Below are 27,663 nucleotides of genomic sequence, written 5' to 3' on the forward strand. Positions count from 1 at the left end.
TGAGGAAGCCAGACTATTAATGTTTCAATTTAGTACTTTAATATAGACGAACTTCCAACACAATCTACCATCTTGTGACTCAAAACCCCGAAGCCACTTCCTATTCTGCAGAAAGAATCGGTCAATCGCGCTTCGATCAATATAATAAACACAACGTCTTCAGGTGTTAATAAGTTACTTTTGCAATGAAATCCTTCCTAAATTAGCATTAAAATGTGAATGTTTTCCAAACAGAGTCTTTAATACATTTTGGGAGCTTTTCTCACGATATATCTGAAACCTACTCTAAAGGCGAGCTCATCGTCATTGCGATCGGTTGTCACTTAAAAATTCCGAATCGGAAATCCTAGACGGATGACCTTCGACGATGACCGTGATCACCTGCACTCTCACTATCACTGGAACCCGTGGTGAAAATATCATCCCAATCCAATTTCTATTTGGTTTTAACTGGGGAAAGAGCAACATAGAACTGCACATTCTTTGGGCAACTTTGGGTTTGACTTTCCCTCAATCACCCCATTTCCCCTGTGGTGCACATCATTCCTATCTTTATACGATGGCCTGACAACCTTTAAATGGATCCTTGGTTTAACCTGACAACCAACTAAATGGAAATTGCTGATCCATACGTCTTCCTATATCTCCACAGTTTCCAAATCAAGAGCCGTGGAACATTCCTCTTGTGACTCAACTTTTTCTGAAAAGCAAGCAACGGCGTAGAATAAAATCAAAGAATGCTGCGATTCATTTTTTGTGACCACCTCTGGATTCCATTCTTTTTCCATCTACAACTTCCTTTATTTTTCGGGGTAAACTATGGGACAAGATAATGTTTAAATATTTTCATTAATTTATAACAAAATATAAGTTCTAAAAATACCCAAAAGTCATTTTATTAATCCGCACTGATGAGTGTATATAAAGTGGAAAATGAATGCTATAGACGTAGTAGTTTTCCCTAGGTTGAGTTGCAAAGTTCATGAAGTTGACAAAACGGCTAATTTTTCGGTGCGCGGAGTCATTTATTACACTGGCCCTGTGTACATTTTTGAATTTTTTTTGTAATAAAATAAATCAGAATTTAGGATAAAATTTCGTTTAAAATGATGTATAATTCATTATTATAGCATGCAGTGAAGCCAGGATATAAATTTGCAAAGTACAGCGGCACATCATTTTGACGCTGACAGTAGAAGAAAACGCTGTCTTCTTGGCTAGCACTCGAATGCATGAGGGTCAACGTTTCTCTATATTTTCATATTTCCTCCCTTGATTTTAAACATCATGGAATTTTCTATGTCCTTCCGTAACTGAAATTGAACAAGTGCCATAAATAGTTTGATTCCATCGTAACCATCAAGAAACACCCATATATTTCCTCTGACGAAACACCCATCTCGATTTTTGTTGTGAAGTTGAGTTTTTATTCTACGGCGGCCGAATTATCGAAAAATCTCAGTTTCAAGTTATTCAGTCAATGAAATATGGAAATATTATTTATATTAAAGTTATCTTCGCTCACATAGCACACGGGTTTATCATTCCGTTTATTATACTCTTATTTTTCCGTAACGCTCATCCCGACAGACGGCATGCATCGAGGCTTTTCTTCTAATTTCCTCCGTGGGAATGCAGCCAAAAATTTTTTCTGGGGTGTTATTGCACAGAGGAACAGTGCACCACTTGTAATTTTCCCTTATTTCACCCATGTTCTCCTCCAACGCAACGTGGCTCTTCCAAACCAGCAGTTACTGGGCTTGGATCTTGGACTCCTAGAACCTCACTCGTTCTAGAAATAACATCCATTCCAACCAATATTCCAGCTCTCTCTGCCTAAAAGGTCCCTACCACTCTGCCTCGATCCTATACAATAAAGTTCCCAATGAAATAAAAAATTGCAAATCACCTTCCGAATTCAAAAGGAGACTAAAAAGCCTCCTAGCTGAAAAATGCTATTACAGTATTAATGAATACCTGGAGGATGCATTATAAAGGAAATTTTCTTGATGGCAACTTGAATGCCTATAATTTTCCATACTTTCTGTTAGTATGTTTTATAACCCTCTCAGCTCTGTTTCTAATGTTTTGTACATATAGTGAAATGATTATCTTGAGAATTCCCAAGAACCTGGAAAATTTTCAATTATGTATGTATGTTGGTATCCCATATTCAATCATGTATGTATGCTGGTATCTCATATTGACTTTAGCCTTGCAGATGTATAATTTGCCAATGGTGAAATAAATTTATTATTATTATTATTATCCTACTGAACTATGACATCACGGCCAAAGATTAGTGGGGGCGGTATTTTTTAGCCCGCGAAACTCGGGAGACTTTTGGGAGTCATTTTCTAGTGTATAAACTGAATTTTAAGCGGAAAAAAGTATATTGCGGTACTAAGTGTTTACTGTAGTATATCAGCATACTGTTTATAAAAAGTATGCAATTTCCCTATTCTATTGCAATACTCTAACGAGAGCTTTTAAACAAAATTTTTCGTGAGTAGGACAAACATCGTAGAGCAACGGCATATGCAAAGAGGCATCGGAACTCTTTCTACTCCCCCATATGTGACGTTGCATTTATGGAAGCATTGATTTAAAATTTCAGATTCAGATTCAATTTCTTTGATGAATTCGGATCCGGAGTATAATGTGAGGGGCATGGATATTTGGATCTGAGGTATCCGATCCAACCATACCCAGTAAGCATCATAAGGTTAAGATTACAAGTGAATATGTACCTACATATCTCCGAGTGCCATACACAATGTATAAATTTAGTTGAAAAAATTATGTGTAATTTTTTAGTATTAAAAGAGGAAATTTTGATAACAGACAAAAGTCCAGGCATACATATGCAACACCATGCTATAGGATAAAAAATGCCAAAAATTTTTTTCCTTCATCTTTGATGCTCAAAATAAGGGTGCGTCTCTTGCATGGGCTTACACGATATATGTCAAAAAGAATAATAATTAGAGATGGGTCAGTTCAGGTTCTCGGTACTGCCAGTTCTTGGGTATGGAACCGTATCGAGAACCGATAGCATAAAGTCGGTTCTCTGGAACCGGCTCCGTACGGTGACGAGGATTTGAATTTTGCACCCAAAGCTGAAATAGTTTGCAGCGTATTCGAAGCCAAAAAGTGGAAAAAAGATTTAAAAGTGCATATATTACTTTCTGATTGCAAGGCGTCCACTTTTTTTTTTTTTTTTTTTTTTTTGCCGGCAACATGGCGTCCGGTGACAATGTAAACAAGTGTGGCTCCTGTTATATTAGCCTCGACATGATGGAAAAACTTGTCCTTTGTGGGATATGTCTGAATTACTTTCACCTTAAATGCTCAAAGTTGAATGAGCTCAGTTTTAAAGTCGTCCAAGAAAACCAGTCACTTTTCTGGACCTGTCTAAATTGCAATGTCAAAAAACTTCGTGCTGTCTTCAAGATGGCTGACACGATTACTGTACTTGCAACAGAAGTGGAGCACCTTAAAATGAAATTAAGCAGTTTAACCCTGGGAAAAGACTGCAGTATACGTATAGCTGAGAAGTCGCATGTTTCCACAATCATTCCTAAACGTGGGGAAACTAACGTTTCGTCTGAATCTGGAGCTATTCCTGTTCCTCCGGCGGTTATTGATATTCTCCCGCAAGGAAGAAACGCTGAATTTGAAAATGCAGTAATCGGAACTGTTGGTGACATTTCTGACAAAATTAGCAATAATCAAAATGAAGCTGATGATCCTGTGAACGACGGCTTTCAAGAGTTTATCTCCAAAAAGAAAAGGAGAACAAATCAACAGGTACGTAATCAGCAGACGGACAATACCCAAAAATGTACTCGAGCAGCAAACCAGGAGTCGACGAACTCATTCAGAGGACGTAAGCCCAAAAATAAACGCAATCAATGTGTTTTTGGGACAAACAAGGAAGTGGAAACCTTCACGGCGATCCCTAGACGAGCCTGGATATTTCTCGGGCGCATTAATCCAAAAACTACTACCAGTGAAATATTAGGTTTCCTGCGATGCAAATTTATTGATAGGGAGTTTGAGTGTGAAGAAGTTAAAAGAAGTAAAAAGAGTGTTTCATTTAAGATTGAGGCCGATTTAACTCTTCTTGATAAATTACTCAGTCGTGAACTCTGGCCCCTGGATGCATGTATAAAGCGATTTATTTTACGCAAGCCCTTCGCCCGCAGTGATAGGGTAAATGTATCGATGGTAAATGATGAAAGAGTCGGGGAAAATCATCCAGATCTACCCTTGGTGGACCCATCTGGGTTGTCGCAGGATCACTCGGGAACCGGACCTCGGGAAATTCCAGTGAACACTGTGTCGTATAATACAAGATCGAAATCTAAGTGACTAGGAGAAGATGGAAACTTGCTCAAGTTTCTTTATTTAAACATTCGATCTCTCAGAAATAAGACTACTGATTTAGAGGTCCTTCTTCAAGAAAAGAAGAGTGATGTTTTATTGGTAACAGAACATTGGCTGTTAAGTGACGAAATACAATGCTATGCTATCAATGACATGAAACTTGCAGCTTCGTTTTGTAGACAGGATAACAGAGGGGGAGGTGTTGCAATTTATTGCAAACCTTCCTTGTCTTTTTCATGCAAGAAGACGAAACATAACATTGAAAAAGTCCATGAATGTGCATCAGTAATCTTAAGAGCATATAAACTCAGTCTAGGGGTGATTGTGACGTATAGATCTCCAAGTGCCTCTTTCATCTCTTTCTTACAGGAATTCAGTGACACAATTCAATTTGTGCTAAGATGTAATGTTAACTACCTAATAATCCTTGGTGATTTTAACATTGATTTAAAAAGTCCCTCTATCCAACGTGAAGAACTTGGTGCCCTGTTTCAATCTTTTGGCTTAGCAGTAATTAACGATGTCCCCACGAGGGTAACTTCTCAATCTTCTACTCTTATCGACCTAGTTGTAACTAACTTACCAAATAAGAGGATTTTGTGTAATACCATATTTAGTCATATGTCTGACCATTGTGTCCTTGATATTGAGGTGAAGCTTGATGATTTTAAATCTACTGCACCAATATATATTACTAAACGTTTTTATAATGATAGCAGCGTTGATGAATTTCTTAAGAGTTTGGCATGCGTAATTTGGGAGGACGAGAATTACATTTCTGATGTCGATATTAAATTTAACTCCTTCCTTAACAAATTTTTATTAAATTTTAACCATTCCTTTCCTTTAAAAACAGTAAAGTCTACCTGTAAAAGGAAAAATGTCAAATTCACGTCGGAGCTGATGGACATGAGTATTAGAGTAAGAGATTTACATCGTCAATGTAAATTTTCTGATCCATCTCTTTATAATGAGTATAAAGTACTTCTGCACAATTATAAAACTCAAATCAAGGAGTTTAAGAAAAATTATTACAGCCAGTGTATCTCCTTATCTAATAATTCATGCAAAGCAGCATGGAATGTTATTAAGCAGCAGACGAATAATAAACCCACCCAACAGTCGCCACCTTTCATAAAGTTTAAGGATATTGCTGTTTCAAAGCCCGAAAACATAGCAAATTGTTTTAATAAACAGTTCTGTCAAGTTAATGATGATAGCATTCCATCCACTATTAAAGCGATGAGTACTTCTGCCTCAATATTTCTTTTTCCCTCAGATCCTGCCGAGGTTGAAGATGTCATAAAATCTCTCGCTAATAAATGGTCTGCCGGAAGTGATGGGGTACCTATGCCTATTATTAAGCTAGCTGCTAAAATTATTTCTACCCCTCTATCGGATATCTTCAATTTATCAATCTGCAATGGTCACTTTCCGACAAATTTAAAATTTTCTGTGTTATGCCCAATTCATAAAAAGGGATCTTTGAGTGACTCAAATAACTATAGACCCATAGCACTACTTTCTGTTTTCTCGAAAATCTTTGAAAAACTCTTTTACAACCGTATCATTGTCTATCTGTGTAAATTTAATTTATTGAATCTCTCCCAACATGGCTTTATTAAAGGCAAGTCAACTATGTCTGCTGTTTTTCAGCTTGTTAATGACATTATCTTAGGTCTTGCCAACCAGAAAGCAATTATTGGTATTTTTTATGATTTAACAAAGGCATTTGATACTGTTAACCATTGCATATTGTACAGTAAACTTGTCCAAATCGGAATTAATGGCAATGCTTTAGCCTGGATAAAATCCTATTTAACTAATCGTAAGCAGGTAGTGCAATTAAACACTAATTGTAATGGTGATGTTAATCAGAACTACTCAGATGTCCTTATTTCAAATTGTGGAGTGCCCCAAGGATCTATTCTAGGGCCACTATTATTCATCATTTTTATTAACGACTTACCATCTCATTTGCATCAGAGTAAAGTCATTTTATATGCTGATGATGCTACTACTCTGAGTTTTGGTAATAAGACAGGGGAGGTGATTGATATGGCACGCTCATCAGTAGCACAGATGATTGACTGGTGTAAAAGTAATAACTTAAAATTGAATGGAAATAAAACATGTTTTTTAAATTTCCATCACAAAATTAGTCCTCCAGAAACGAGTCCTCTACTTAAGACTAATTCATCAACAGCCATTCAGCAGTCTAGCTCTACAAATTTTTTAGGGTTGAAATTAACTGAAAACCTTGATTGGCAATATCATATTGAGGATTTAGTTAGCAAAATGGCAACGGGAATATATATGATTCGCAAATTGGCTCCAACTACTTCATTAGAAATACTGAAATTGATATATTATGCCAAAATTCATTCTCACTTGGCTTATTGTGTAGTTTTATGGGGAAACACAAGTGCTGCTGCTAGAGCATTCTCTATGCAAAAAAGAGCCTTGAAAGTTATGGCAAATGTGTCCATCAGGTCTCCTGGAAAGCCATTATTTCTAAAATATAAAATAATGACACTACCAAGTATGTACATTTTTTACTGTGCATTATTTGTAAAAAAGAACCCTACCTTATTTTTACCAAACTCCTCGGTTCATGCCTATCTGACCCGTGGGAGTGAAAATATTCATATTTTACAACAATTATGTGCCAAAAGAGGTCCACATCACTCTGCCTCGCTTATTTTTAACAAATTGCCTACGAGTATAAAACATATTTCAAATATTAATGTTTTTAAGACAGAATTAAAAAATTTTTTACAGCCTAAGGGTTATTATAATGTAAATGAATTCTTGTCTGATAGTTCATGACAACATGTATGTTTTGATGTTCTATGTCACATGTTCTATGTCTGTTCTATGTCTCCCTGACAATGTTCTATGTCACCTGTTTGACCCATGGAACAATAAAGATATTATTATTATTATTATTTTTTCTTTTGAGAACACGCGCATTTAACCGTAGTCTTTCAAACAAGCTGACTTTTTGCCTGCTGCCGTCCATGCCGTTCTTTCAACTTACCATGGATGTCTTCAACTAAAATCGCACAGTTGATGGCACGCCACCCATTTCAATCCAGCCCAGCAATGCGACGTCTCCGGCATGAAATACAATCAATGCTACATTGAGGCTGCTTTCAGACGATACGACTTTTCCCCTGCCGCCATTCATTTGAAATACGAGCGGCTTTCAGACAAGACGGCTCTCTGCAATGCCATGAACATTTGCCGGTGGAAAATTACTGTTGTTGGTGGTCTTACGATTGAATTATGTACACATACAGTAATTCTTTGACAAACGAGCAAGATGCGTTCCGAGAGCTTACTCGTAAGTTGATAAACCTATGCGACGCATCGAAAAGTGTGGTTATCCTGCAGAACGCAACACCGCATTACAACTTTGCATTAACTCACGGACTCGATGGTGTTGCTGTACCGGCTTGGCTTGTTGAGCAGTTTATTGTTGAGGCTATAAAAAATGTGACAGTGTAGCATCAGAATAAGTAGTCCATTGAAGCAACAATTTAAGCTACACCACAGAATACAGAATATATTTTGAACCGACATACAAGTTACAACATATTAAGGAATAATGTCGCCAGAAGTTGGGGGAGTTTCACCATTGATCCTGCTGCTATACTAACCATCTATGTAGCATGTAAACGGTGCTCCAAGCATATTCTGTGCAGCCCTTCAAAATCAACATCGACCAATATTATTATTATTTCACGCCTGTTCAGCACTGCAGGCAATATTTCTGCCAAAAAAGAATAGATTGGGGAAAAATGTTTGATTTTTGAAATTAAAATCTGGAGAAAGAGGCAGTGGCTGCCTGATGTAATGTGACATTTTGGTTGATCATGCATTCTTAAACAACATGTTATTTTAAACTTTAACTTGGCAAATAAAATTATGGAGACGATCTAAAAATTTTTTAACAGAGCTTTCCTGCTAATTTACATCGTTAGTGAAATTATTTTCATTCACTTCTTGTGGTTGTTCATTTAAATTTGCTTTTTATTCAGATAATAAGAGTTCATCCTTGGAACTGAGTACATATCGAGAACCGAGAACTGATGAGGGAGAGCTGGACTAGTACCAAGAACCGAAAAAAATTCAAGAACCTCCTTTCATCCTTAACACGTTGTGTATGGATGGCGAGAATTCTCGTTATTGTCTTCCCAAGCATCCTGGGTGGATGATGAGAATTCTCGTCATTTAGACGTGACAACACAAACAATTATGTAACATGATATACATATTCTGCACTAATTTTTCAGTTTATTTTTGTCACTTGTATTGATTAGATGCATCATAATTTTTAAAGAGGTAGTGTGTATTATAAAATTTAGCCATTAACCACATTTTAATTGTGTTTTTACTTGTCTGTAATGTCACGTAATGTAAACCTCTATTTTATTTATCAGGGTTCTTGGGGTACCTGACACTATTGTCCCATAATTTTCGGGGAGTTTAGCCATATAGCCCTGGTTCAGCTGGCAAGCTTGGCCCTTATCTTTATCGCTGCCCCTCCGAGATGCACTCTCAGCAAGTGGACCTATCTGCTCCATCAACATGCATACACATTTATGACGAAAGGAGCTGGGGGACTCACAATGAAGCTCTCTTACTTATTTGTCGGCCCTGGGTTAGTTTCCTGTCTTGTTGTGCCTGGAGCAGTACGTATTTCCTTGAGTCTCAGTGAAAAGTGAATTTGGTAAATATTTGGTTTTTCTGCCATGAAGGTTTGTTCATATCTCTACTCGTACTGTAAGAAGCATTCAAAGGAATATTCCATATCATGGCATTGCTTAGGAAAGGCAGTGCTTCGCATGAAGAAGAAATTATGTTAGACCTGTTTGCAGATGATCCATCAGATGTACCATTAGAGTACGATGAAGAGAGCGACGAGAGTGAAAGCGATTCTGATTTTGTGGTGAACATGAAAACTAGAAAATCTACTCCTCTAGTGATCAGTGAAAGTGACTCTGATATGAGTGCACGCGAAGACAATAATTTGGCAGGAAGTTCTACTACATGGGAAAAAATAGATTTAGAGAGAGACTTAAGAGCAATTTTTGGGCCAACCTGGAGTGAAGCGATTACGTGAAAATTCCACCAGCATCCTCAACGTGGTCTCACTAATTGTTGGTAATGACTTTTTTGAAATGATGTGCTATCAATCGAATTTGTATTACTGCCAAAACAAACATAAATATAAAGGATCGCCAAAGACAGAGAGGTCGTCAAATATAACAGTGGTTGAGATGAAAAAATTCTTTGCTATTTTGATTCTGATGGGTCAAATGAGAAAAGATACACTAAAGGAGTATTAGAGCACAGATCCTTTCATTGCAACCAACACATTTAGAGATCTATTGACGAGAAATAGATTCGAGGAGATATGGAAAGCATGGCACTTCAGCGATAACGAAAAATTTTTAGATACTACGGATAGACTATAAAATAAGACCCACTCTAGAATACTTAGTTGAAAATTTTCAGACTGTGTATGAACCAAAACAGGAGTTATCACTTGATGAAGCCATGATTCCATGGAGAGGAAGACTGAAAATCAAAACTTATAATCCAGCCAAAATTGTAAAATATGGGTTATTAGTTCGAAGGGTTTGTGAAAGTGAAATACATTCAGCTGAACGAAAAAAATTAGAACACACTATCCTTTCTCTTTTATGGCCACATCTCAATCTCTGGCATCATATATATCAAGACAATTATTATAATAGCGTAAAAATAGCAGAACTACTCCTGGAGAATCAAGTAAGAGATTGTGGAACTATAAGGCCCAATCCGGGACTCCCTGTCACGTTGAAGAGCGAGGCAAAAACTTTGAAAAAGGGACAGAGCACGTTCTCTTGCAAAGGTGAAGTGTTACTTGTGGCTTGGAAAGACAAAAGGGAAGTGAGGACGATAAGCACTATTCACAATGCTAGCAGGGGTAACTCAAAGATAAAGGACTGGCAATCAAAAACTCACATGTATTTTGAAATACCATGAGTGTATGAAAGGTGTAGACAGAGCAGATATGCACCTATCCTATTACTCCATAATGAGAAAAACAATGCAAAATGGTCGAAGAAAGTATGTAGTACTATGGCTCATAAATAGTGCTCTTTTCAATGCTTTGAGTGTTTATAAAACTCTAAACGTTTCAAGTGGCATTCGTTTCAAAGGATTTTTTCTCCAGATTGCCAAAGAGTGGGCAGCGAGAGTAAAGAGTCAGTTGAGTCATCCTCGGACGAGGACGGCGAAGATAAGCCAACAGAGCGTGTCCCTTCAAGACCAAGTACCCACAATGCTTCTCGAGAGACCTTGGTAGACATCATCTCATCCCTATCATTGGAAAGGGGAAGGAAAAATACCACACCAGAAGATGCAAAGTGTGTGCTTCGAGAAGAATTAGAAAGAGACTACGTATGTGTGCTCAACTTACAGTGTTCAACTCCACAAAGGAAAATGTTTTATGGAATATCACATGAAGAAGAAATGCTGAAATTATTTGTGAGTACTGCATTCAAAGTCACATTTAAAAATATTTATTTTTAAATAAGTTATGGAATTTTTACTATGACCATGCACATTCTAATATTGGGGTTTAAAAATCCTTGGGATCAGAGGGCTAAAAGGCATTTAAATACCCCGGTGCGCAATGTGTTAATAATAAGTTTTAATAATGAGCGATGCTGCTTGTTAGATGTTAATTTAACTATAGTATATGATCATTAATCTGGAATTATGAACTACGGAAGATCTATCTCTAATGGAAGATTGTCTAGAATTTTTCCAATGTTATGTTTTCCTTCATCCCAGCGATATAATGCCTAAATGAGCCGTTAAAAATCCTCGCATACCAAAATTTTGGCTTCCAAGGTCATCCAAAAACGATTATCATGTTTGCAGTAAGGACTTAAGGCGATGGTGATTCAACACAATGGTAAAAACAGCATGCATGGACTCATTCCGCAGGCTAATCCCACATCTGCAAGATGATTTGAGCCAGGGGAAAGTTGCTTATGAAGAGCACAGATCAAAACAGACCCAACTTAGTGGATTTAAATGAAACAGTTGGACCTTGAATAGCTACAGTAAACTCTTGAGAAGTCAGCGGGAATGGAAAATAGGCACTTCATAATATGTACTATCGAGTTTTGTAATTTCAAACATTTTTATTAAGTCAGGAAAAAATGTTTGCTTTTGTTCCCACCACCCTTTTTCTGTCTTTATTGGCATTGTTTAACGTTTTCGGTGGCTATTTAAGATGGAATTTTAAAAAAAATGCTTTCTTATTGATTTCATAGTATAAAAGATCATAAAAAAATTATACGATCTAAACTTCCCATTCTTTCAAATAGAATATCATCAATCTTAGCACCAAAGAATGTCCCGTCCATTTTAGAAAACACAATCAAATAACATCTTGAAAATTTTTGTACAAGAATTTAATTTGAGAATTTTGTGGTTAGTAGCAAATAGCAAGTACTACCTTCACATAAGACAGATATTTGTTTCCAACGCCTACGAAATTTTAACAGCAGCCCGCCTAACCACCATTTGTGACACCCTCTATCGCCCAGTGACAAGAAAAACAAAGGTCGTAGCCCATTTCCAAAGAAACTTTTGTAGCTTAATATTTGTAGTTCCTTCTGTAATGTCAGATGAATTTACGATCTTTTTAATTAGTTATTTTCATGATGATTTAGTTACGATCATAAATTACATAGGACTTGATTTTCTACCAGCGAATATTTGATGTAGTAAATTCTCTTCAGGCTCTCCGTGCGGCTGCTGTGCTGCATCATCTTCCCGAACGTTAAATTGAATACCTTTTATTCGCCATTAAGGCCACTGATGCCAGGAGTTAGGTGCCATGTTTATATAATACAGTAAAACTTTGATTTTACGCATTTACGCACTGTGTAAAATCAACGTGTGTAAAAAAAATCAAGAGTTTGTATTGAGGAGGAGTATAGTTTACAGGATAACACTTGCTCATTATTTTTAGAACGCTTAGTCATATACTTTTATACAGTTCTGAATTAAGCCAAAACCGGAACCAGAAAAAGTCTTATATGTGAGGTTACACAGTAAAGGAGCATGAAATACTTTTCAATTGTGTCAGGTACAGGCATCCCCCAAGTTACGTATGTCTCGACTTACGTAAATCCGTACTTACGTAAGCGATAACCGTATTTCAAATGATTACGTTAATTTTCGAATGCGAGCGCGAAGAAGTAGATATTTGCTCGTACAACTTATGGTAGAAAAAATATCGAATAGTTATCGAGTTTTTTACGTGCTAAAAATAACAAATTGACCCATTTTTGTCATTCCTTGAAGGAATTTTCATTAATTTCTGTATAAAAATCGCTTATAAATCCCAAGTCAGCAATCAATGTGAAAATTTGCAGTTCTAGCGATGGAAGTGGTTGCGCTCATTCCTGTTCGATACAACTTGTTATACAGCATTCACACCCGAACTCCGACTTTCAACTATTTAAAAATTGTATCCTTAAGTTTGGACATTTCCATCTGTGGAATTAAAAGAAAATGAAGTTCAAGCAGAAATATTTATTGCGGAAAAGAATTGTTATATTATTAAGAAAGAAGAATGGTACGCACATAACGGCATTGAAATTTTGAGTGTTGGCAATGAACGCCGCGAAAAAAATAAGAAGAAGTTGACAAACGATATTAATTGCGTAATTTTTTACATGTTTCTGGCGGAAAATTTTATTAAGCTGCATTTTCTCGTTCTCTCATATTGTGTGCAACTGTAAATGAATATTGCGTCATTGAAAGCTTTTCCCCACTAACTTTATTTCACGTTAATGACGGAGTTGGCTGAATAAAAGCTCACTTTTAATTAGCTTTGTGCTTTGGAAATACTCTTCGATGTTTCCAGCAAAGTAAATATTAAAATGATGATATTTTCACGTTATTTTATTGAGACATATATCTCATATGAGAGAATGAAAGTATGTTTCTGTGCGTGAAAGATTGAGTGTATGCGCGTGTGAATGTATCTAAGAATATAGTAATTTACTGGTATTTTTTTGTGTGTTATTTGCTCGTAATCCTAAACTGTCCTAGACACTCCTCCTATGTGTATTAACTGTGACAGTGAAACCACCAGATTCATCAATCAACGATATATATAAAAGGCAGAAGATATAATGATTATAGGTAGGTATACGACGCATTCTTTGGCCCCTTAGATCGCAGTATAACATAATGAATCAATTTAAGTATTCAGTTTAGTAATGTAGCGTTGAGATACCGTACTTTTCCGAATCCACGGGATTGGTCAACTCTGGGAATAATATCACGCATTTTGATTGGCAATGCTCGAGATGCAACTCTCAAACTATATTAATGTTTATCGATTTTGTATCTAATAACGTAAGAATACGCGGTAGAGTTCATGAATATCGCAGTGAATTGAATGAAACTTCATCGAGAATTTACCGCATATTTCTCCGCAGAGAATTTCACCGCGCCGATCGCAATCTCTGAAGCACTAAGGCAAAGGTTCGACTTACGTAAATTTCGACCTGCTCAGAGTCTGCCGGAACGCATCCCTTACGTAACTCCGGGGATGCCTGTATATGTTTCCCGGATTCAATTACTCATTTGAAGGCAAGAAAATGAAGCCTAATAATCTTATTTACTCACAAGCAACACCACAGATGACGTGTTACCTTAAGAGAAACAACGTTGCATTCCTGAACAATGTTTCCCATGCTTGAATTTCTGGCACTAAGATTACTTATGTTACCCAGGAGAAATTTCGGAGTGGTGATACTAAATGCTTGTGGAGAAGCTAATTTTCTAAAATATTCTCATTAGAAGCAGTTTTCAAGAAATCCATTTGACCACCTGCAGACAAACAAAGATTGGAGATTGAAGAAATGAGGTATAAAAGGATAGTCATCCAAGTTAACCCCATTAACAGGGAGTAAAATTTCGCTAGTACATAACAAAGGCTTTACACCCTGTGGGCCTGGGTTCAAGTCCTGGCAGTGGCAGAAACTTATCAGAGATGGCCCTATCCCTACTTGAGTGTAAGGTGGAGGGCACTACCAATGCACCACTCTGTTCAGCGGATGGACGTTAAGTCCTGGTCCTTTTGGAGCCTATCATTACAACCTGGCTAATGCCATCATAGGGTTCCTATCCCCCCAACCCTTACTTCATGGCACTAATGACACCAGCTGTCGGTTACCTCCTTCCAAATAGCATACCATAGATAATACGGAGCACACAGAACCCGGGATATTCATAAATTCAGATTTTTCCGGAGCTTAGATCACTTTTTTTAAGTGAGCTATTTAAATAACCACACAACCACCATCATGCCCCCAGTGATGAAAAAATGATTAATAATCGGGAACAATTTTCCCTCTTTATAAGTTTTACGCATTAAAAAAGCATTTTCCGCAATATTCTCTGAGGGCATTAACTCCCGTTCTGTTAAAAATAAACGCTTGCCACCAAGTGGAGTTGAGCTATTTGCTATTAAAGTTCCAACCATGTTTCATTTAAACCCACTGACAATGAGATACAAGTTGAGTCAGTTCTGATAAGTGCGCCGCGCAAGCAACTTTCCCTTGCCTCCATTCATCCCGCAGATGTGGGGTTAGCCTGCAGAATGAGACAACGCATGCTGGTTTTACCATCATGTTGAATCATCATCGACTTACGTTCATACTAGACGTACGACTATCTTTTTTGGATCACCTTGGAAGCCAAAATTTTGGCACGGGAGGATTTTTAATGGCTTATTTCGCTGTAATATTTCGCAGGGGATTTCGCTTCAAAATTCTAGAAAACCTTTCATTAGGGATAGATATTCCATAGTTCATAATTTCGGATTAATGGCCGTCTACTGTAATTGCAATAAATATGTTATAAACAGCATCAATAAATACCGTATAAGCGCGTGTAAGAGGCGCACCTTTTTTCCCAGAAATTGCGGCCGAAAATGGGGGTGCGCCTCTTACACAAACTTCGTATCTTCCCCTCCCCCCATCGCTGGTCACAGGTCCAAGGGGAACTGAGTGGCCTTGGTTTTCAGCGTGAGTCAGTCATCTGAAACCCTGGGTCAAAATCAAGCGGCAGGCAGGGGAGTTTCTCCCTTAGTGACGTATTTTTAAAATGCTCCTGTTTGCATTTATTGTAAGCATCGCGCCGTCATGTCGATACCCCAGAGGTGAACATGGAAAAGATCGTGTGGGGTGATTCGCTCCGGAGTGCGTGAAAAATTTACTGCCATGAGAGGGTATCCCACGGCATTTATACTGCATATATTAATCGCGTATCAAACGTAGAGAAACGCGTAGTTTTGAAGGACATACCTGGTTAATAGTCAACTTCTGTCTTGCCATTACGCTGAGCACATGATTTTTCAAAAATCATCTTCAGAAGCTAATATGAGGATTTTTGCAACTGAAAATTATATTGGTGTCAAAACCTGCAGTTTAAAAGATTCGAACGAGTGTGTTCATTGTTTGATTAAATGGTGGATAGAAGAAATCGGAAATGCTTCTAATTGAGGAGTGCTGAAGGTGAGGTCGAGGGGAAGGAGCGCGCTCCCTCCCCTCCGTATTTCAAGCAAGGAGGCTATGAGCGAAGGAGCAAGGGAAGAACACGTCCGATCTTGCATGTGACGTCGTTGCCTTCAAAGCGAAGGGGCGAAGGCGCAGCAATGTGATATACGCAGTTTGCGTTGCCTGAAGTTTCCAGTCCGTCTCGTCTTGTTTGAATGTGCTTATGCTATGCTTGTTTCTTCCGAAATTGTGCTGTTTGGACTATGTTGAATATTAGTAGCCTTGTTTTAATGTTTGCGTCAATCAATTAGAGCTTAAAAAATTTAAATTCTGTCAGATGTACGTCGCCTTAGGTCTCATTCTTTTTAGAACCTCGTGCATGACATACAATTGCTGAAAGATATCGAGATATCTTCGAGCTCAGCAGGTGACTCACCTAGTATTTGGCCTCTAGAAACTAGGAGAATTGAACCTGGTAGACCGAAAAAGGTCAGTTGGTGAGATGGGGTAGGGATGAAACACGTTTCCATTGTTCCCCTGTAACTTGATATTTTCCTATTTTCCTGTGGGGTCTCGGAAAGGGAAAAAAAAATGGCAGAGGCATTAGCTGATGGAGGGCCGAGTGTAGTTCCGTTAAATCTACGATGCGGTTATTATCCTACGGTGCTGAGATTGCCCCAATGGTTGTCCAATCTCTTGGGAAGGTTCATGCTATGTGCCTGTCGTGTTTTGACTTAAAATTTACCTCGGCTGCAAATCTATTGCAATACTCGTGCGAGAGCTTCTAAACAAAATTGTTCGCAAGTAGGACTAGCATCGTAGGGCAACGGCGTATGCGAAGAGAGGATCGGAACTCTTTCTACTCCCTCTTAAGCCGCTATTACCGCCGCAGTTATCAAAATTTTCTCTTTAAATTAGGATTGAAAGAGGAAATTTCGATAACTGTCGAAATTCCAGGCATACGTCTGCAACACCGCACGATAGGATAAAAAAATGCCGCAAAATATTTTTTCTTTATAGCTTCGATGCTCAAAATAGGGGTGCACCTCTCACACACGCTTATACGGTAAGTCAAATAATAAACGAAAGGTGATAACATTAATATCTCCGGCGATCATCTGTCATAATCAAAAGTAGTTACGCATACATGGCCATTGCCGTATGCTGTTTTGATATCCTTCTACGGCAAATTTGAACTACAAGCGATATGTATTCGCGTTTGTAAAGAAGCCTGAAATATTACTGAGAGGGCGCAGGGGGAAGCAATAATTAGATTTGCGATGTCTTTCGCGTCATTTCAACCATTCCTGTTTTCATTTTTGCAACTCATTGAAACGAATACATAAATAACCTAACTTCCTATTGCTCCAGTCAGGATTTTCAAAACAAGTCGAAAGACAACTGCGTAAAATCAAGAAAAGATGTAAAATCGAAGTTTCACCTTTGCAATTTCCTATGCTTTCCTGCCGGACTTGAGTGTCTCTGCGTAAAAACGAGGCAAATATTTATGTCATCAATCTTTTCACGCCTACACCCACACTCCCAAATTTTGCTCCCTGTTAATGGGGTTCATTTGGATGACTATCCTCAGATATGTCATTTCTTCAATCTTCAATATTTGTTTGTCTGCATGTGGTTAAACGGATTTCCTGAAAATGCTTTTAACACTAGGAGGACGGGGGTTTCGCGCTACCTAGAAGGACGGCTAGGGGTCATTTGACCCCTAAAATGTATTTAGGAATAAAAGGCCTAATTTTCATCCAATATTCAGTTTAATTGTATTAATTGTTTAATCGGTTCATTAAAAACACTAATTAACATTATTAAATGTTATTTCCATCGTCAAAAGTTAATAACAATTATTTTAAATAATCATGGATTAAACCGTATTTAGTAGTCGATTGCAAATCTAATAATGAAAACACATACACTCAATACAAAATTTGCGTTACATGTTTAAACAATAGGCGTACTGGGTTTACAAAATTTGCATTAAAATTTTTTAAACTTATTACTTTGTTGTAAATCTCAGACAGACAGTATTTTTTCAGCGCTGTTTCCACAAAATTTTATTTGCGCTGAATACGTACATTGGACGATTTATTCATCTACATCTTAATCTACACTATTACACGCAAGCCGCTTTAAAGCGTGTGGCAGGGGGTGTTAGGACACCAGCCATTTACACATGAAAAGGAATTTGGAAAACGCAAAGGAAATTGCTTCCATTTGATGGTACTTGGCATCTTTTTCTTTTTTGTGCCCGTAGAGATTAGACTGTTGGATTTGGAGACGTGTAAATAAATTGATGCATACTATTCATCATATCTACTCCCGCTTTGTTCTTATTATGAAATAGGATGGTCTCTGGTATTCTTTTATTCGTTTAGGAAATAGTGTCGTCTGAGATCATGCTGCTGAGTAAAAGTACATTATTGTTCTAGTTTGCCTGATTCTACGTAAGAGTATGGCCTAAGGTATTTTTGAACACTCGCTTTGAATGGATTACATGGCTATTTTAGGGGTCATGGATATTCGTGCGTCCCGCCTGTTTTTTTCAGATTGTCCGTGCAAGAGAAGTTTTCCATTTTTTATGATTTCCTGCCAGCTGGATAAATGGAAAATAAATGTTACAAGTTACATATATTCCTGAATTCTTGTATGTTATGGTCACTTTAGTGACTATTTATTTCCCCATCGCTTGATTTGATGGCCAATCATCATCTTTGCCACAACATGGAAATTCATTTAGGCTGTATTTTCATTTCACATCTGTCAAAACCCAGTACTTGATTCCAAATTTGTCTGGTTTATTTGGAATTTACCTCATAAAAGGACAGCTGCATTTTGTTGGATAGAGGTGTGCATTTGCTGTTACGCCAAAGTCGCCATAGGATTCACTATCTTGGACTTCGTCGCTTCCATCACACGCAGATGTTAATGGATTGGTGAGAATGTCCTTGAACTGATTTTTCCGATTCACTTCCAGTCTGATCTTCAATATTCCCTACAGCTATTTGAATCGCAACAATTCTCTTCTTATGATATATTTCTCGATTTCTTACTTTCTTCCTCAACTCGCTACTGATATGCATTCGAAAATATCTACAAACGAAAGGCCATCATGGCAGAATCTTCTCCAACTGCATTGGAGGTATAGAGAGCTGGAGAGCATTAGAAATTCATACAAAAGGACAAAAATTTCAGAAGTAACGCTAATTGCCGTTCGAAAGGCAGGGACTCAACCGCCAACCGTATCCTGATTCGTATCATCCAAGAACTAACAGTAGTGATTCTTCTCCGACCTACAAGCGGATTCCAAGGGTAGGATTTACAGTAGAATTTTACAGTCCACCCAATTCCTCCGCTCTCTCAAAAAGAGACAGGATTTTTCCCCAGGACGCAGCATGCACTCAACCCACTCCAAACCCCGAAGGGGTCAGGCGGTAGTAACGTTGGACACACGGCAAAGGGGCAAGGCCGAGTGACAGTGCCGTCAGGCCAGAAAAATGAAACAGTTATTCGTAAACCTGATGAGGCGATATTGAAAATAATGTCTCTAAGAGCTCAGAATCTTGGCCGACGAAAAAAAGTCATGGGATACGTGACGATTTTCCGGTGTAGGTAATACAATAATCATTGAACAATAAGTAAAACAAAATTAAAATATCATAATTACATGAATTTATGCAAATCAAGGATTGAAAAGGTTTTATTTCCCTTTGCTGCCAGAAAAATATCGAAAGATTGTGCACAACAAGTCGCTATGCCTAGGTTTTCGAATACTGATAGGAGCCCTTGAGACGAAACTGGCATTGAACCGGGTACTTCCAGGTTCAAAATGAAGCCAATCATCTACCTTACTAGCTTCTTGCTGATTATATGATATACATGGCACAAAAGTGCTCACGGGCAAGAAAATAGTACGAAAACCAGTTGTGGGTCAAATGACCCCTAGCCGTCCTTCTAGGTATAACACGTCATAAAAATTTAAAAGAAAACACCATTGTTGAATTTTCACTAATTTATCGAAATATAGACCAAAATTAACAAAGTCAAAAAGTTTCAAATTAAAAAAAAATATTTTAGTAAGAGAAAAATAAATTTGAATTCTGAAAATGGGTCAAATGACCCCTGCCGTCCTTCTAGTGTTAATGAGATTATTTTCGAAAATTAGCTTCTCCCCGAGCATTAAGTACAGTGGAAGCCCCTTATAACGACAGCTGTTGGGAACAGAGAAATCTGTCGCTATAGTGAGTTGTCGTTGTTACCGAATGCAATTACATCGTCACAAAAAAATCACTCATCAGGCGTCACCACGGCTGTTTCTGCCGAGAGGCGAAAATTGCAGCATGATAGCCGTTTTAAATCATTATTTTGAACATTTAATTCACTGATGATCATATTCACTTGCAATCTATGATCAAATCATATGTAATAATGCAGGATGCTATATGCCGAGGCATTAAGAAGTCGATTTTAAAAGTCCCAGCTTCAGACTCACTCGTACTGAACTGTGCATTATGAGCTGTTATTATCCTTATTTCTTGGATGCTCCAAATATACATGTCATAACTACCAGTTATGGCTATGCATCAGACTATTAAATGCTAAAACTTCGGAATCTGTTCAAAATTTCATACCTTCTATCTTTCCGAGTAGTAATGAAAATGATGGGTGGCTGCTGCAATTGGGTGACGAAAGGAGCGTGATAAAATTTTAGGGTTCCACATGAGCATTGCAATTCTATCTTTTTCAGGTTAACGGCGAAATGAAGGTGGAAGTAATCTTCTTATGCTTCAAGTCTGCCTGTATGAATGGTTTACTATCGTGTTTCAAAACAGCCGACTCAAATGCTATCGGAATCATGAAACCGAACAGCATTACGGCATCTAAAAGCATATTAGTCATATCAATTATCTTCGGTGGAAAGGGTGAAAAACTGTTTCAAATAAATAGAAGGACAAATGATAAATGAAGTCCACTCTTTGTCTGTCTAGCAATATTTATCTTTCGTGGAGATTCACGCAATCAGACGCAATATCAGCGGACGTAGAGACCTCTAGCGGCAGTAGCGCACACTTTTTGATAGGAATGCTGACTGGAACTGAAGAACGTGAAGAACGCTTGTAGTGTTAGGCGGCATTAACACAATTTTAACGTTTCTTAGTTCTATTAGTGGGTGGGCTGGGCAATTGTCAATGAATAACAGTACTTTTTTATTCCTTCCACCAATCCTGGCATCAAACGCTCGTAACCACTGCGTGTAGATAGCAGCCGTCATCCAAGCATTTTTATTTGCTTCGTAAGTGCAAGGGAGAGTTTTAACTCCCTTAAAACATCGGGGATGGGCGGATTTCCCCTCCATGAACGGTTTTAACTTATCTGAACCATCCATATTGGCGCATAAAAGAACAGTTATGCGGTCTTTACTTTTCTTCCCTCCTTTGCAGGGGTCCGTTCGAGTGGCGAGAGTTTTGCCCGGGAGAAGGTTAAAATATATGCCCGTCTCATCCGCGTTGTAAATATCGCAGGGGCTGTAATTGTCCAAATAGTCTTTAAGGACCGGAGCCCAGCCTTTCACAGCATTAACGTCAACACTTGATGATTCACCGGATAGTTTGACGAGGGATATCCCCTTCCTATTTTTAAATCGTGCAAACCATCCATCCGAGCACTTAAAATTGTCTTCACCAAGCCTCTCACACAAATACTCAGCTTTAGCCTTCATCATTGGGCCGGTGATAGGAATCCCTGCGGCTCTTTGCTGGCAAAACCACGAGAAAAGAGCAGTTTCTAGCTGCGGATGCTCTCCGGGCCGCAGGTGTTTTTTGAGTGCTTGGACGCCCTTCTTTAAGCACTGACGAACGAATTTGTTCTTTTTTCTTTAAAATTGTGAACAATATCGATGTATTAATTCCAAATCGCCTCACTATTTCACTCTTTGAACACTCTCCACTTTCACAATCTGCAATAATTCTCATTTTGGTTTTTAAATCCAAGGACTTGCGTTTACCAGCCATGGTGCTAGCAGACGGGCGGAATAATTTTTAACCTCACTGCGGAGGCGCGGGAGGGAGATGACAAAAGAGCAATGAAATGTGTACTCGAGAAATTTATTGAGGAAAGAAGAATAGGAGAATACGGAACATGTAGACGTCGACGTTGGCGGAAAAAATGCCGTTTTAAAAGCATTGAATTCCAGAGATGTGGCACGTGGTCAAAAAGTCAACCTGTCGTAATTGCGAATGGCGCAAGAGAGGAATCGAGCCATTATCGCTAATACGAATATATTTTACATTTAAATCATAGGGTTTAAAATGGTTCCTTGGGTAGCTGTCGCTAATTCGAGCTTGTCGCTATATCCCGTACTCGTTATAAGGGGCTTCCACTGTATCACCATTCCGAAATTTCTCCTGGATAACAGAAGTAATCTTAGTGCCAGAAATGGTAGCAATTCAACCATGGGAAACATTGTTCAGGAATGCAACGTTGTTTCTCTTAAGGTAACACGTCATCTGTGGTGTTGCTTGTGAGTAAATATGATTACACTGGACGGCAAAAAATAATTTTTTCTTGAGCCCTGGTACCATTTCTGCTGATTCATGTGTAAAATGATCTCCTAAATCCGAATATGACATCCATTTTCCTCCATCACACACCATTTTCAGGGGGGAAGAACCCCTCTAATTTTCATCACTTTTGCAATAATTTGGAGGAATGAAAAGGATTATATTAGCATTTATATTTCTTATTAGGTGTTTGAGAGGTGAAAAGTTCTAAAACATGATAATTAGTGGCAAGGATTTAGATTTGTGGGGATTAGTATCCGTTAATGATTTTAAAAATGCATTAAAAATTGTCAACCTTTCCTTTTTTTGCAATTTTTTTCACTTATTTTCTTCATTTTTCAGCTCCCATTTCAACTTTCCCTACCAGAAATATCCCAGAATGATGGAAAAATATATCAACAGCTCATATTAGCAATAATAAAAATATTTAAGAACAGGGCATAGAAAAAAATGAAAAATTTGTGCCAACAGTTCAGAAGGTACGCTACCACGCTGGTGCCCTCAACACCACATGTGCATCAACAAAGAGAAAAATAACAAATGTGAAGAAATATGAATAGCATGAGTAACTTGGTATTTCATTTTCCTTTCCCTTCCCTTTTACTGAGGTAGAAGTTTCTCATACAAAAAGCAGCAGTATGCCTCATATACATACCAACATGCCCGCATTCAACTTCTCTGAAAATCTCCTCTCCTTTGGTGATATCTTCATGGAACCGTTCCCAATGTTAATTTGAAACTGCTCCAAAATATTCTATGAAAAGGTCCAGGTGTGAATGCAGGAAATGCATTTTTAGTGATACATTACACCCCTTGGCCTAATACGCTGACAGCAATTCCTCGTCATGGGCGACATAATCATCACTTCTTTGTCACCCAAAAAGTTCTAACACAAGTTTCAGAATCCAAAGCAAGCTCGATTTTCTTTATGATTCAGGTGTTTCATAAACGTCAAATCTTGGAAAAGTTTCCTATTCTGGAGGCCCACGAATTTCTTCCTTGGTTTTAGCCTCACTAAAACGAAGACTTTAAGTTAAAAATTGAAATTCAGCTCCTGTCTTGTCTATTTCTTTCACAAAGTATTTCATCTGTCCTAGTTTGGTGGCAAGTGAATATTTTCTGCCATAACCAGGGAAAAATGAGCGACATTTTTATAACCATTAGTGAAGCTTTCTCGCAGAGGCTAGTTCCGTAAGATGTAATGTTTTTCTCGGGCGTGGCTGTTGTATTCACAAAGGAAGCAGTTCAGATGCAGCAATAGTAGTTTGATCAAGTATTTCGTCAAATTACGGCAACAAGTGGTGCAGCAAACACTTGGAGCTTAATCTTAGCCCTGACCGCCAATTTGGCAGCCAGAGTAAAATTTATATGCAGTTTTAAGAATTAAAGAAAGCGGTTATTGTTGCGATGTTTAAGTCAATTCACCGCAAACATAGCTGAAGCAATGAGCATGATTTTTATGCATGCGTAACATAATTACACATTAAATCACGCTAATAATCACAACTCAAGCCCACATACTGACATTCACTTGGAAAAAGCCGGAGTAAAACAACTTTTACTGTTTTGCACTATTTAAATTACTTGGAAAAAAAGGATCCTTGTCCAGAACACCGAAAGAGTTGACTCTGCGATCACTAGAGGTATACCGAGGGAAGATGATGACAACTTCAATATACATAATTGATTTGAGAGGCTGATACTTTGTGGAATTCCATGATTAAGGAGAAAGATTACTTTTTTAATCCAATGAAAATATAAAATCTCAGTTTTATATTCTTCGTGGAACTAGAAAGTATTACTTTTATTTTTTTTTTGCTGCAAAATCAAGAGAAATGCTGTCCAAGCCTGAGTGGGAGAGGCACTGCGAGGGCCAGAGTAGTAAAGTGAATCTTCCGAGCTATTGCTACATATTTTAATTATTGTTGCTATGCTATGCAGCAAAATATTTTTATTAATACTGCTGTTTATTGCTGTCATGTATAATTATCTTTCAGGGAGGATGATGTGAAATAGAAGCTGGAAATTTTTAAAAATATCTACATGAAAATTTGCGAAAAAAAATAGCAAAATTGGTCATTTTTAAAGCGTTTTTACACAATTTACGTATGCTAATTCCCCCAAATCTGCCTCTTTACCATTAATATTAATTTTTTAGGATTTTGCTCCCCTCAAAACCCCTAGAAAAAATTTAAATGCTAAAATAATCCTTTTTATTCCTCTTAATGACCGAAAAGTGATAAAAATTGGGGGGTGGGGGGGGGAGCTCCCCCGAAAATGGTGGGTGATGGGGAAAAATGGAGTTCATATTCGGATTTAGGAGGTCATTGTACCTATGAATTAGAAGGAATGGTGTCAGGGCCGATTTTCATGCCGTACAGTGTTATTAGGCTTCATTTTCTTGCCTCCAAATGAGTAATTGAATCCGGGAAACATATATCTGACGCGATTGAAAATTATTTCATGCTCCTTTACCGTTAAACCTCACATATGAGACTTTTTCTGGTTCCGGTTCTGGCTTAAATCAGAACTATACAAAAGTGTATGGCTAAGTGTTCTAAAAATAATGAGCCAGTGTTATCCTGAAAACTATACTCCTCCTCAATACTAACTCTTGATTTTACACACGTTGATTTTACACAGTGCCCATATTTTGGTCTCTCCAACTGCGTAAAATCAAAGTTTTACTGTATGTGATCATACACTGTTGGCTAGGCTGTGCAAGTTGTTAATTTACTGTGTTTCATATGATTTGACTTGGGAATTTCAATGGATTAGGCAGGGGAATTGGATTCATCCAAACAAGGGAGTTCCAGCTGAGAAGGCAAGGGAGTTTCAGTCTAGTTAGTAGCCAAGGGAGTTTCATTTTAGTCAGCCAAGGGAGTTTAATTGGCGTAGCTGGATTACTTAAGTGCACTGCTTCTGCCCTGCCATCCCTCTTCCAAACTCCACTGGTTTTGTTTCAATTTCAATGCATTTCAGCATATAAGCAAGGCAGTGAGTTTCAAGGTTGTTTCAGCCCAGTTTCAATGGAGTAATTTTTACCTGAGAGCGTAAATGCCGAGACAGCATGCAATCATTTTTTCGCGAGGTGGTGTGTCCCCTTAGAATACTTGAAAGAGATGTTAGTTGAATCAACTATATGCCCAAATTGTTTCCATAAAATCAAAATATTCCATTGATCAGCTAAATTCCTGTTTAAATCCTATTAAGGAAATCACAATTACTCGCCAAAATCTTGTGTTTCCTGCTGCACAGGCACCTAGTTAAACATTCCTGCATTCATAGTTTTATTTATTTATTTTTTTTTGCCCATCCCCATGAAAAACAATAGATCAAGGTTCCACTGCATACCTTTTTATTTATACATTCATCAAGTGAAATAGAAGAAGTTTACGTACGTTTAGTATGCTTAGCGCAGCTCTAGTATTCAAGGTATTAGAATATTCGAGCAATGTTTTAATATTCGAATTCGATATTTGAGTTCGAGAAATCTGCTATTCGACCCATCTCTAGTCAACACCTAATCTGCGGCTTTAAGGGGTACTATCTATGAGCAGCGTATCTGTGGCTGCATAATGAGCAACAGCACTATCGTAAGTTACTTGCCATGCAAGAGTTTATTGTTTCAGTTGTTGTGGATTGCGTAACAGCCTTCCACACTCACAGAACGGCATCCCTCAATGACTGCCTCTCATGCAGATATATTCAGCTAATTTCTGGTGATTATAAGCACTCATAAACCGAGCTTCATTAGCACATGTAATCAAATAACATTACTGTAACGGAAAAAAACAAACTTACCCAGATTCATCAACCACTGGAAGTTGATCGTAGCTCTCCTTCCTCATTATGTCCACTGCTTCCTGGCAAGATACTGTGGGTAAGATGGTAGTAGGAGCCTCAAGACCTAGGGAGGAAGCAGGCAAATTCCACCACCTGCAGAAAAAAGAAATTCCCCAAATGACAGGACTTCTCTGGCTATATAGGTATGTAATATGCAGACTGGTACCTTATAAATCGTTTGTGACCTGGCATGTGAAGTTCAAGTCTCATCAGATCATCAATACTAATGCCATCATTTTGACCCTTTCTTGTACAATTATCTTCCCTTACCTTCTCAACCAATTCACCACCATTCAAAACCTAGTCTTCCACAATATCTTCTACAACTAAAGTTGGATTGGTGGAAAATATGGTGTCTGGTCTGTGTTTACCCCAATGTTGCTCCTGCAATAAACCAGTTGAACCCGCAGAAAAAGTTATAAACTGTGAGTTATGTCCCCTATTTTCCAATTCAAATGCTCCAATCTTGATGACTTGTCACTGAAAGCCTTAGTGGAATGCAGAAACATTTTTCGTGCAGCAAAAGTTTCAAGATCCAACATAGATAGGCGTCTAATATAGAATTTTAGCAAGAGATACAACTACTGAAGAGTTCTCATGAGGATGTACCAGTGCAATAAACTAAAACTGTTTCATTTAACGAAACAGTGAAGCTGTCTTCTGAGTGTGGTAAAGAAATTGAGCAATACCCTCCTTTTCACTCCTCTACAAAACCGTCAGCAACCCACTCCGACAAAATGATGACACGCCACACATCGCGCTAGCTAACAAGGAGCAAACAGCAGGTAAAACTAATGAACACGTGCCTAGTGAAAAGTGCTTTCTTTCAGACTCCAATGATAACAGGATTTATGTAAGCTCCGATGCTAATTCTGTCCCTACTTCCATCCTGGCTTCCGGTCGTGGTGCTATAAATTCAATTGTGTCTGATGACGAGTACATCCGTGTCTCAAACAAACGTTAACGTCATAATCTAATACCCATCGGCACATCAGATAAAAAAATGTGCTCTCAAGGGAGTTCCACGACGCTCTCATTTGCATGTGTGTAACTTCCCATCATATATCATAAAGGGGCCAAACTTTTTAACTTACTACCACCAGATATTAAAGCAATCCAAAATAGCAACTCATTCAAGCACAAATTAAAAACGCTTATACAGTAAAACCTCTTTACATCGTAATGGAGGGGACCAAAATTTGGGCATTTCGATGTATGGAGGTTCACTATAGAGAGGTTTTAGTGGTAGGCACCATTTTTTTCATATCCTT

General features: G+C 38.0%; 1 protein-coding gene across 3 annotated transcripts in view; it reads right to left on the minus strand.

Moving 5' to 3' along the window:
- LOC124168149 (cystathionine beta-synthase) overlaps nt 1–27,663 on the minus strand; it is a 189,486-nt gene that overhangs the window by 25,306 nt on the left and 136,517 nt on the right. For all 3 annotated transcript variants that reach the window (XM_046546273.1, XM_046546274.1, XM_046546272.1), the window contains one exon: nt 26,351–26,485. In XM_046546273.1, coding sequence (XP_046402229.1) covers nt 26,351–26,485 — 135 coding nt within the window. The remainder of the gene's footprint in view (nt 1–26,350; nt 26,486–27,663) is intronic.

Source organism: Ischnura elegans, chromosome 11, assembly GCF_921293095.1.
Source record: "Ischnura elegans chromosome 11, ioIscEleg1.1, whole genome shotgun sequence".
Lineage (NCBI taxonomy): Eukaryota > Metazoa > Arthropoda > Insecta > Odonata > Coenagrionidae > Ischnura > Ischnura elegans.